Below are 12,518 nucleotides of genomic sequence, written 5' to 3'. Positions count from 1 at the left end.
TTTATGATAGTCATGTGTTTACAATTCTTTCATTTCCTGTTCTTAAGCTCCTTGAATCTTTCACATTTAAATGCCTTGTTCTATTGTTTTTAGGTTGTGTTTTATTTGCCTGTGGAAAGGGAAAAAAATGATTTTGCATGCATAGTGATTTGCAGAATGCAAGAGAACAGATTCACATGTTAAAAGAGTTTATATTTTTGATCCTTACAGCATGGTTTTTATAGCAAAACTATCCTGTATGTTTAGCATGTACATGTTTCTTAAACAAGGGGTGCGGCATTCCGCTTAATTTCATCTGCAGATTGGTAAACCCCGCTTTAAAACTGATTGCCTTGTGACTTCTCAGTCCAGTTTGAGTTCCTTGGGGAAATGAGGTAGGGAACATGCTAATGCACAACTGTTCTTGGGTCTTCCTGTTAGCATCTGCTTGGGCATTGTGGGAACAAAAAACGAATCTAGATAGGCCATTGTTTTGATCTAGCAATATTTTTGATGTTCTTTTTACCCTGATTTTATTTATTTTAGATGAATAACTACTGTTTTCATCTCCCTGTCAATAATACTGCTGACCCACTGTTGTTTTCCTGAATGAATGTTGCTGCAAGATAAGTCAGCAATCATATTTAATGCATCTTTCTCTCTCCCTCTCTTGCTCCCTCCTCCCGCTCTCTCTTTCCCATTGATCAGGTGTGGGTGGTATTGAAGCTGAAGCGGTGATGCTGGGCCAACCAATCAGTATGGTTCTTCCTGAAGTGATTGGTTACAAATTGAGCGGTAGTCCTCAGTCATTGGTCACATCCACAGACATCGTGCTCACAGTTACCAAGGTAATAACTTGCTTGACTGACCACAGCTGATCATGATACAAGGCTATTGCTTAATTAATCTCAGAAATCTGCATGCTAATAGATACAGGGTAGGAGTTTAAGTCCTCTACATCAAGTGTTTGAACTCTATTTCTGAGAGTGTTTTATTCCAATTTAATATAATCAACGAAGTCACTTAGTGATCACTATTCTAAGCACTAATGTGTGTCAGAAGTATTGAATTAATAAAATAGTTCCATAGTCCCACCTTTTAGAGATAAGAACTTCTCTTAACACAGAGATACTGAGGACCACAAAGTACATTGGTGCATTATAGACATGTGCAGGATTTTTAATTGTGACATACTTAATTTGAGGACAACATTATATTTTTATTTGTTTCCTAATTCAAAATTGCAGGAAAATGTATGATCAGTTTTCAACAAATGTTAAAGGGGTTCCAAGAGGCATAAAAATAGAACTCAGCCAAGATTAAATCGATTGAGGCAGCCAACGCAAATTGGAGATAGTGAGATTTGGGGCTATAGGGGGATTCCAGCTGATAATTTACATTCAGGACAATTTTTATTCAAAACGTCCAACAGAAAGTTTTGTGCCATATTATAAAACTGTAATTCTCTAGAAAAACTATTGAAATCAATCAAACCCATTTTATTTGTTTATTAGACTTGTATCAGTGTTGCAATATAGGTTCAAATTTGGCAGCAAACTTTGCTTAAATGGAGCCTTGGATTCTCCTTTATGGAAAAAAAAACAAACCCAAAGCTCAGTTATATCTGATTTCAGCCTTTTTAAATATAGTATAGAACATACCGTGAAAATGGAACTGAATGCAAACTTAAATGTGTTGCAGCACTTACGCCAAGTAGGGGTTGTGGGAAAATTTGTCGAGTTCTTTGGACCTGGAGTTGCTCAGTTGTCCATTGCTGATCGAGCCACCATTGCCAATATGTGTCCAGAATATGGAGCAACTGCTGCCTTCTTCCCAGTTGATGAAGTTAGCATCAAATACTTAGTTCAAACTGGTGAGTAGACGAAAGACAATATGTAAAACCTGAATTTGTGAAGCAGAGAGTATTCATTTCAGATGAAGATAGGACACCTGCTTTAATACCAGCCCGTTTAGACCAATATAGCATCTGTGGAAAGAAATGTAAGCTCCAATCTTGGCATGTATCAAGATTCTCTGATTCTTTAAAATCTTCATTCTAATGCAATTTTAAAAATTGAATAGAAAGCTGGGATGATGCAAAACTGAACAGAGGACAGGAAGCCATGTTACCTAAAGCAATACAGGGAAACCCATAGCAGTCCATTTAGATATTCCTCAAGATAAAAAAAAAAATCAACAGGAAAGCTGACACTATGAAAAAATATCCTGGGAAACCAGAGGTAGTGCAGCAAGATAAGATTCTGTAATTAGAGATAGTCGCTATAGCAGTTACTATGAAAAGGAAATCTCCTCCTGGAAGACTTCAGATTCCCACATCAGACTTCAACATTGTAAATGGATCAATTAACCCCAAAATATAAAACTATTCTGGGTCAAACAGTGTGGCTATTTCAGGTAAAAAAGAAAGAAGATATTGGGGGCTTTTGCTTGAGTTCCGAGATTGTATTTGCTATCTTATCAATAGTAAAATATGGTTTCTTGCATCTGAATTAGAATAATTCTTTATTGCTTTATGTGCCTATGCAGAAAATAAAATATTGGAGATTTGTGAATTATGCTTTGGTCAGTGTGTGATAAAGTGGCTCACATTGATTAGCCAATTAAAAATCACAGTTTTAGCAAAATATAAAATACAGGTCCAACCTCAGGAGCTGATTGTTCAAGTTCCTATACTTTAGTCTATTTATTTAGTAAATCAAAGGATTCAGACAGTCTTCTAATAGGATCTTTCTAATTTCACAAACAATATGTGTGTCATCCTGAAAATTAGAGTTAGTAAAGGACAAACTTATTAATTCAAAATATTGGCTCATGTATAATTAACTCAAGTAATGGTTTCAGGGATACTGCATGTAGATTTATGTAGAGATAGTGTGAATTTATTTAGTTTGCGCATTTGCATGCAGATAGTATGTATTTCATATTGTGTTGAACATATAAACAGTAAATCCTTCACCATGTGTTTCTTATCACATATACAGCATGCTTCCAATTACACCCAAACCATTTTCTCAGTAAGTATTCATTGGGAGTGCCAATATGATGATTCAGACATGTTTACATTCTTCACTTTTAAAGATGAGTTAGAACTTTACGATTAGTCTCTTAGCGTGTATACTAAATAGTCTGGTAATACCCAATGTTGTACATTTGGTGTGATACTAGAGGTTTTCTGAAATTCTAAACAGCAGGGCTCTCCAACCTTGGCAACTTTAAGCCCGGAGGACTTCATCTCTCAGAATTCCCAGCCAGCAAAGCTGGTCTTCTAGGCTTAAAGTTGCCAAGGTTGGAGGCCCCTGCTATGCAGCATCTTACATTTGCTGTTCCTTAAGAAATTGCCTTTCTATCTCTTTGCACAGTCACAGAGTTGTTATTTTTGTCCATTATAGGCCGTGATCAAGAAAAGATCAATCATATAAGAAAGTACCTCAAGGCTACAGGAATGTTTAGAGATTTCAATAACTCATCTCAGGATCCAGATTTTACTCAGGTACCTTTGCTTAAATTTGTACTGTTCCCCAAAGGAACATTCAAGCCCCAGACTTCTAGACATCTCAGGAAATCATCCTGCATCTTCCACTAACCGAAAAGGCAGAAGCCAATTACAAAACTATTTAGAAGATAAGAACCAGAAAGCCTCTCATTGAGTACAGTGGTTAAATTAAAGATGTCTAAAAAGAAGTAATGTTTTCAAAATTACTAGAATTACTGGATGGTCATAGAGTTGGCCCAATAGGCAGAGTCTTGTGGCTATCTCTGGCATCTAATTCCGTTTTTATTAATGTGAGAGAAGCCTGTTTTGATGGATTTTCTACCAAAATCCTTTAACTACTATGCACTTTGGTGGAAGCAAAACCTGGGTAACCTCTAGGTTTCTTACTTTAAAATCATGCTGAAGCCCTTGAAACAAGCCAGCACAGGCCTAATGGAGGATCTGCCAAATCAAATTAAGCCCACCACCTACCTATGACAGACCACCAAGGAAGGAAACCCTCTTATTAACGCTTCATGGCTGGGATTTCAGAACCAGCAAGGATTATGAAGAGCCTTGGCAGCCATACAATGAAGCTGGTGGGTTAGGTTCAAGCTGCTACAGGCCTGTCTTGAAATCATCCCCCACAAGGCTGTGCTATGAATCCTGACGATTTGGCTCAAATTCTCCCAAGTTGCTTATCTGAATCCCTTTAGCTTCTGCAGTGCCCTTTAAAAAAAATTTTTTTCTCTATTCTTCAGGCGACTAGTCAGTCCTCCAGGTAAACAACTTATAGATTTGGTCATCCTCTTTCCAGGCATGCAATAAATTTAGCAATTTAAGTGGTTATAGGGGATCAAGACTGCAGGGCAGAGGGGGAGAGTTTAGCTTCAGCACTTAAGGAGTGGGAGAAAGAAAGATCAACAAGTCCTAAGTGTGGACAGACTGCCAAGCAGCCAAATTTTGAACATGTGACCACGGCGCCATGAGCCGAGCATCCCTTTTGTTCTGTGCCACCATAATTTTGTAAGTCATTTTGTGAGCGTTTGTAAGTCGAGGGCTACTTATATAAATATATAAGGGAACAATTTCAAGGAAGCTAGCACCTCTCGGTTTCTCTTTCTTCCCACTTCCTTTCTTTTCAGTAGATTGTAGAATTGGACCTGCAAACTGTTGTGCCATGTTGCAGTGGTCCTAAAAGACCGCAGGACAAGGTAGCTGTCTCTGACATGAAGAAGGATTTTGAGACCTGCTTGGGAGCAAAGGTAATGCTATAAAATATACCCCTTTTATAATGGTATGTGATCTTCCTTCCGATATATTAATTAATTTATAATCAATGTACAGAAGATATATTTCTTTGTGAGGCTACTCTTATTTGTGGAGAATCTATTTGCTGGTGGGGCCAGACTTGAATATAAAATATATATGTTTTCACAGTTCAGTTTTCATTAATGATGAAACTCTTTGGTGGCTGCCTTTGATATAAATTCATATGCTCTCCTGCATCTAGATCTCCAGATCTAAAGTGTTATTCTTTAGGATAATGTGTTTCCTTTGACTAGCAAAGCCAACTTTGTGCCTAAATTTCAAAGATAGAATTGTAATAGTTTTGTTGTACAAATAATGGATTTTGAAGCTAAAAGGATAAATGTGGTGTTTAATCAGCCAAAGACCATGCTATTTTAAAATCAGTAGACACAACATTACACTTGAACTGTCATGACCATTCCCAGACCCCCCAGATGAGACTATAGCTTTTGTTGTCCTAGACCTAGATTATTGACCACGGTTGACAATAATGAAGGATGGGGTCAGAAGTCAGCTGGAAAACTGAAAATTCAACTAAATTCTGCTAAGACTTTTGCAAAGTTGGTAATTCCAACTGACTGTGTGGAGGAAGAAATAATAAAATATTTCCCTTCTCAACAGCATTTTTACAGAGTGTCTGTCTGTCATGCACAGAATATACACAGAATATCATATATCCTTCAGTTGCACCTGGCTTTGAACGACATACAGAAGTATATCTCCCACCCCCCCACCCCCCAAAAAAAGATAGAGCTGGAGAAAAAAATGAACTGGTTTATTTTATTTAAATTGATTTAAAATTAATCAGAGGTAATTAATGTGGTTACTTCCATCTATCTACAAACAAGAGGACGTGTGTCAGCACATTCAAGAGAACCATAAAGCTTCCCGAATTGTTATAATGATTACAATATAATTATAATCCAAGGAAGCAAAGTAATCCCAAACTGATCGATATGGAAAGCCAGCTGGCAATTGGAAGTAAATTATGAGAAACTGAGAGATGGTAGAATGGAATAGGGTACGCTGGACGGAACACTGAAAGGATGGGCTGTGCTACAATATTTTGTGGCAGCTTTTCAGTTTCAAACGTCTAGATCAGTATTTTTCAATCTTGGCAAGTTTTAAGATGTAGGGACTTCAATGCCCAGAAATCCCCAATTAGCTCTGTCTGAGCGTTTCTTACCAATTTTAAAAATATGTATGCTTTTTGTTGATTTCTGTTTTGCAGCAAGGATTTAAAGGTTTCCAGATTGCCCCCGAATATCACAACCACCATGTCCAGTTTGTCTACAATGACAAGGAGTTTGAACTAACACACGGGTCAGTTGTGATCGCGGCTATTACTAGCTGTACCAACACTAGCAATCCTTCTGTGATGCTTGGAGCTGGTAAGTTGTCATTTTAGAGCACCAGTTAAAGCAAAGATAGAGGCAGGTAGTCCTCGACTTACGACCACAATGGAGCCCAAAATTTCTGCTGTTGAGCGAGGCAGTTTGTTACGTGAGCTTTGCCTCATTTTACCACCTTTTTTTGCCACAGTTGTTAAATAAATCATGCAGACATTAAGCAAATCTGACTGCCTCCCATTGACTTTGCTTGTTGGAAGCCAGCTGGGAAGGTTACAAACGATGGTCACATGACTCTGGCACAGTGCAAGGATCATAAATACATGCCGGTTGCCAAGCGCCCATTTTTTTTTTATCATGTGACCATGGGGATGCTGCAATGATTGTGAGAAAACTGATCGCTTTTTTCTGTACCCTTGTAACTTCAAACAATTATTAAACCAATGGTTGTAAGTGGAGGACTACCCGTACTGCACATTTAATGGAAGTACCCCACAGATCTCTTTTTAAATTTAATTTAACTTAATTTAGTTGACAGCAAACTGTTTTAAGGAGCCTTAGATTTCCTTCCACAGAAGCTGAATTCCATAATTCTCTGGAAAGAGGGTAATGGCTATTAAAATCAGATGAAAAGTGGTGGAGCAGAGGCTGTTCCTTGCCCCTTTTATTTCTTCCCGATATTTCATTTTATTATACATGAATGCGGTATAGATTCCATGAAACAACAATCGCGTTTCTCCAAGATCTCTTGGGGATGCGTAAAAACACGGCATTCCCGCACTGCAACACAGAGTCTGAGATCTAAGTCGATCTTGTTTTTCAGTGGCTTGGGCCATAAATCACAGAGAGCACGTTGTTGCAGTGATATTCAGGGGTGGATTCAAATTTTTTAACAACTGGTTCTGTGGGCATGGCTAGGCGGGCATGTGACTGGGTGGGGGTGGCTTCTTCTTATTCTTTTGCAGCACCCCCCACCCACCCACGCTCTCCTTTTTGCCTCCTGGGCGAAGCAGTAAGACAGCTAGGGGGATCCCGGCATAGCTGATCGTCGGAACAGCTGATCATCGGGAGGGGGGAAAAAAAGAAATATCTTAAGGAGTGACTCGGTGGTGGGGAGAACACAGTCAGCTATGTCGGGCATGCACGCGATGTCATGCATGCACAATAAGGACTGAATGGGTGGGGAGGGGAGGGGAGGGTATAGAGGGGCGGGGCCAGACAGGGACATGATTTGCCGGTTCTCCGAACTGCTCAGAATTCATAACAACCAGTTCTGTTGAACTGGTCCGAACTGGTAGAGTCCCACCCCTGGTGATATTCCATTGAATCTTCATGAGGATCATGGAGCTTGCTGGGCTTCTAGGTGTTGCAAAAGAAAGGCAGCAAGGACCAGACTTCCATTACTATGGGAAATAGGGGCTTCCACATTTTGGATTTCTCTCTATTTCCAAGGCAGGAGAGAAGGTATCAGATTTATATTTTTGGAGCCAGATTGAGTAGCGGTATACCAGCTATGTAAGCTTTTAGAATATTTTTTTGTATAAAAAGCCTAAACTAGCCTGAAGTACACAAACTCATATATCTGTATATATATATGTGACTCTTTATGCAGGTTTGCTTGCAAAGAAAGCTGTAGAAGCTGGGTTGACCGTGAAACCATATATTAAAACTAGCTTGTCTCCAGGAAGTGGAGTAGTCACATACTATTTAAGAGAGAGTGGAGTGATGCCTTATCTTGCTCAACTAGGGTAAGACATTCCTTTCTTCTTTCTTTTTTTCCATGTATACTTTTAATCTCAAAGATGGATTCCTGGTTGCAATAACAAAGAAACGTGTGTTTAATCAAGTAGCTATATCTAAAAAAATAAGGAAAATGTTGTCTTAAAGAACCCAAGGAAAATACAGCAATTCCAAATATATGTGCGCTGTAAAATTGTTACGTTTTGGTCATTCCAACATTAAAAAGACGCTGAGACTCTGGAAAGAGTGCAGAGAAGAGCAACAAGATAATTAGGGGGATGGAGGCTAAAACTTATAGAGAACAGTTGAAGGAATTGAGTACGTCCAGTCTAGTGAAAAGAAGGACCAGGGCTGACATCATAGCCATATTCCAATGCTTAAGGGGCTGCCACAAAGGAAAAGAGGAGGTCGACCTATTCTCCAAAGCATCTGAAAGCAGGAGAAGATGCAATGGATGGACACTAATCAAGGAGACAACCAACCTAGAACTAAGGAAACATTTCTTGACAGTGAGAACAATTAACCAGAGGGACAGCTTGCCTTCAGAAGTTGTGGATGTTCCATCACTGAAGGTTTTTAAGAAAAGATAGGACAGCCATTTGTCCAGAATGGTATAGGATCTCCAGTTTACACAGGAGGTTGGACAAGAAGACCTCCAAGGTCCCTTCCAACTCTGTTTTTAGCATTTTGGATTTCCAGAGCATCTGGAGCTGCAATTACATATAGTTACATACATACATATTATCCACAATTCTTCAGTTGAGGAGTTGCAGACAAGTACTTTGTGAGCGATCTTGATCTTGTGTGCTCTAAAACACCCTTATATTATAGAATCAGATGAGCTGTATGGCCTTAAAAATCACTGGTTGAATGGCTCTGTATAAACGCAATTCACGTGTTCAGCTGAAGAAGGGAGAGTACAAACCAAATAGAGAATCTATTCAGCCCATGCTGTGTAGACATTGACCCCGAAGGTTAAGAAAACAGCTGCACACAGCTACTACGGGAATGTTGGATGCGCCAGCATCATTCACTGGATTACAGATTGCTTGCGAAGTGGAAGAAACTTCATACCACTTTAATTCCTCAAGAAACATGGGGTGGATTAAGTCCTTGCCGTCGTTTCAAGTTAGGGAGATTCACTTACTTTCCAACTCAATTTGTATCAAAGAGTGCCATGTTTATTGTATGCCATATTGAGATGCATGCATGGCCAAGCCCAGCTCAACTGAAAGAGGATCAATTGTCTCATGATGTGTGTGTGGATTATAAAATTAATCTTTTTGTTATCTGAATACTTATCCGCCCTGCTCATTAATCTTTACTAAACAATCTGAATACTTATCCCCCCCTGCTCATAAATTGATGTGTCAGAAAGAAGGTAAAGCTGGAAGATTCCTTTTATGCTCGGTCAAGTTTTTTTTCCCCCCATTCTCAGTTTGAAGCAGCTGGTCTACAAGCAGTTTTTACAGAGGCCGTACTTTCTGAAAGGCTGAGAGTGATCGTGAGAGGAGCTTATTGTTTCACTATTTGAAACATATGGAAAAATATATCTAAAGATATATCCATCCTCCCACCAGCCCCTCCATAGGAATCAGTTTATATAAAGTTTCCTTGCCCAGTTAGAAGAATGTACCATCAACACTAGGGTCGTTATTCTGAATTTATTACATGATCTGGCAAATGGGAGAAATGCATTTGTTTGATCTTTTCTTTTCTACTAGATGTCCCATTAGTAATCTATTGACTTTCATGTTCTCCGCAGGTTTGATGTGGTTGGCTATGGGTGCATGACATGCATTGGTAATAGTGGGCCTTTGCCGGAATCTGTTGTTGAAGCCATTACTCAGGTATTGCTGATTTTTTTGTGTGTGTGTTTTTTTTTTATTTTCGCGATTTTGCATACAAATGATCAGAACCCAGCAAAAAATAAGATTGGTAGTGACTGGATTTTTGGATAGACAGTGGAACAATGTATGAACACTTTAGACATGCAGAATAGAAGGCTTATTGTTCTTGCATGTAGTTCTTGACTTACCACTGTTCATTTAATAACGGTTCATGATTACAGTGGCCTTGACTCATCCTTGAAGTTGCAACTGTCGTACCACTACCACAGTCACCTGCTGACATGATGCTTGGCAACTTCATTTATGGTGGTTGCAGTGTCTCGTGCTCACACAATCGTGATTTGCAACCTTTCTATCTGGTTTCCAACAAAGCAAGTCAATTGGGGAAGCCAATTTTGTTGAACAACCCTGTGGTTCACTTAACCCCCATAAAAATGGCAATAAAATCAGGTCTGGGGATGATTTGTTTCATGAATCCATTGCTCAGCAGCCAAAATTCTGGGCTAATTGTAGCTGCAATTTGAAGACTATTTTTAGAAGGGCAACGCTTATTTATTGTACATTGATCTAACATTGTCAATATAATGTTTATGTCAGCGTTCCAACTAACAAACTCCAAACCAATAAACTCCGAGACAGGCATCTTCTCAAAGTTCCACTTTATTAGAGTAGTCCTATTGGCACATCTGGGAAAACCCGAATCTGAGAATTCGGGGTTTTCCCTTCGTAATTGAAAATCCAAAACTCTTCCCCTGCATCCATCAATCCATCACATGGTTCAACTGGAGACATCCCTCCAACCACTCCTTTCCCAGGTGCAGGGTGGCTTGTCCTTGACTCAGAAGAAGAATGTTGTTATGTTTAACTTACACTTCTCTGTAAGATCCTCCCCTCCCAAATTCCCAGGCACTAGAATGGGGCAGTGTGGAAGTTCCTAGGTAAAATATGGCTTCCAAAGCTGACAGTTTAATGATAGTTACCATGCATAAGAGCTGTTTAGTTTAAGAGTTTAAGAGCTCTTGAGATGATGGAGTTGTGTCCCTTTAAAACAGAGGTGGGGAATTTGTAGACCTTTATGATTTATAGACCACAACTCCCAGAATTCCTAAGGCCCACATGGCTGGCTCAGGAATTCTGGGAATTGAAGTTCACAAGTCATTAAAGGACCATCGTTCCCCACCCTTGCTTTAAAAACAGTGCTTTTCAAACTTGGAAAGTTTACAATATGTGGACTTCAACTCCTAAGCTATCTGGGAATTTTGGGAATTGAAGAGGACACATTTTAAAGTTGCCAGGTTTGAAAAATGCTGCTTTAAAATAATTCCTTGCTCTTACAGTACAGGAAAAGTAACTTTGAACTTTATTTGGTAATGGATCGCCAACTTCCCATTGTTGTAGCCTGCCAGCGGCCAGCGGAGCTGGTGGCAGACTCAGGCAGTGAGGAGGTTGGGGAGGAACATGGGCCAGTCCTGGAGTCTGGGGAAAGCTCTTATGAGTGCTCTGTGTCAGAGGCAGAGATGGAGCCAGGGCCGTCTGACACTTATCAGCTGCCTTCAGAGTCAGAGATCAGCGGGGCAAGAAGAATAGCTGGAGCCTGTTCCCAGTCTGCGCATCCACAGAGCTGCCAGGAGAAGGGAACAGTTAAGGAACAAGGGTCAACTCGGGAGTAAAGGCTCAGGTGGACAGTGAATGGCCCCTCCCATAGGGAATAAAGAGGAGCGAAAGGGGAATGGTGTTTGCAGGAGACAATTAGTTTAATTCATTAGGGTGAAGATCTGACTTCTTGCCAAGTAATTGCTATTACAGCATGGTGTTTGGAAGATATCGGCCTGACAACTCTCCAAGCCTGATAAAGGTCTGTAGTTGTGAAATCTCATGAAAGACAGTTTGCTGGAGAGGAATTCACTTTAACCTAAATAAAAGGGATTTTATCCTTCATGATCTTGGGAAGCCTAGGTCAATACTCCCATTTTTATTCAATTTTAATGTGGCTATTTAGCATAGTCTTTTAAGGAGAGGAGTGAGATTTCATGTGACTTTAATGGACATTGTATATGGACCTTGGTGATATGAACAAATGGAAACTACTTTCTTTTTCAATATGGACGGTATTTTTGCAGGGAGACTTAGTAGCTGTAGGGGTGCTGTCTGGAAACAGGAACTTTGAAGGCCGTGTCCATCCAAACACACGTGCTAATTATCTGGCCTCCCCTCCCCTGGTAATCGCCTATGCTATTGCAGGGACTGTAAGGATTGACTTTGAAAAGGATCCTCTCGGTAAGGCATAATTTGCAAACTACGGGATTGGAATTTTTTTTTGAAGGGGATGACTTTAAATAAACCAGAAACCACGCCAAATCTCCGGGTCTCTGTGTATACAGATGGATTGTGTAAAGGGGTTGGGATCAGGGGTGGGCTTCAAAAATTTTAGCGACAGGTTGTCTGCCTGGTTGCTGAGTGGGCCTAGCTATGGTGGCCAAGTCAGCCTCCTGCACCATGGTGGGGGTGGCATTTTTGTCCTCCCCAGGCTCCGGAGGCTTTCCTTGAGCCTCCAAGAGGGCGAAAACAGCCTCCCTGGGCTCCGAAGGCTCTCTAGAAGCCAGAAACAGGCCCATTTCCAGCCTTTCTGAACTTCCAGGAAGCTCGTTTTTCACCTTCCCCGAGCCCCCTCGTGGACCCTGCACTTACTTACATCCAAAATGCGTTGTGTGGGGATTCCTGGGAGGGAAGCAGTGGGGTGGGCGGAGCCAGCCAGAAGTGGGATTTCGGGGTTCTTCAAACTGCACAGAATCTTAG

General features: G+C 40.3%; 1 protein-coding gene across 4 annotated transcripts in view; it reads left to right on the top strand.

The window, feature by feature from the left end:
- ACO1 (aconitase 1) overlaps positions 1 to 12,518 on the top strand; it is a 52,932-nt gene that overhangs the window by 31,740 nt on the left and 8,674 nt on the right. For all 4 annotated transcript variants that reach the window (XM_026713457.2, XM_026713460.2, XM_026713459.2 and 1 more), the window contains exons 7-14: positions 688 to 827; positions 1,681 to 1,852; positions 3,390 to 3,490; positions 4,621 to 4,737; positions 6,015 to 6,174; positions 7,745 to 7,880; positions 9,638 to 9,722; positions 11,843 to 11,999. In XM_026713457.2, coding sequence (XP_026569242.1) covers positions 688 to 827; positions 1,681 to 1,852; positions 3,390 to 3,490; positions 4,621 to 4,737; positions 6,015 to 6,174; positions 7,745 to 7,880; positions 9,638 to 9,722; positions 11,843 to 11,999 — 1,068 coding nt within the window. The remainder of the gene's footprint in view (positions 1 to 687; positions 828 to 1,680; positions 1,853 to 3,389; positions 3,491 to 4,620; positions 4,738 to 6,014; positions 6,175 to 7,744; positions 7,881 to 9,637; positions 9,723 to 11,842; positions 12,000 to 12,518) is intronic.

This window comes from Pseudonaja textilis, chromosome 2, assembly GCF_049901715.1.
Source record: "Pseudonaja textilis isolate UNSWEBS1 chromosome 2, rPseTex1.2, whole genome shotgun sequence".
Lineage (NCBI taxonomy): Eukaryota > Metazoa > Chordata > Lepidosauria > Squamata > Elapidae > Pseudonaja > Pseudonaja textilis.
The sequence above is the reverse complement of the archived record's forward strand: the minus strand, read 5'-3'. Positions and strand labels throughout refer to the sequence as shown.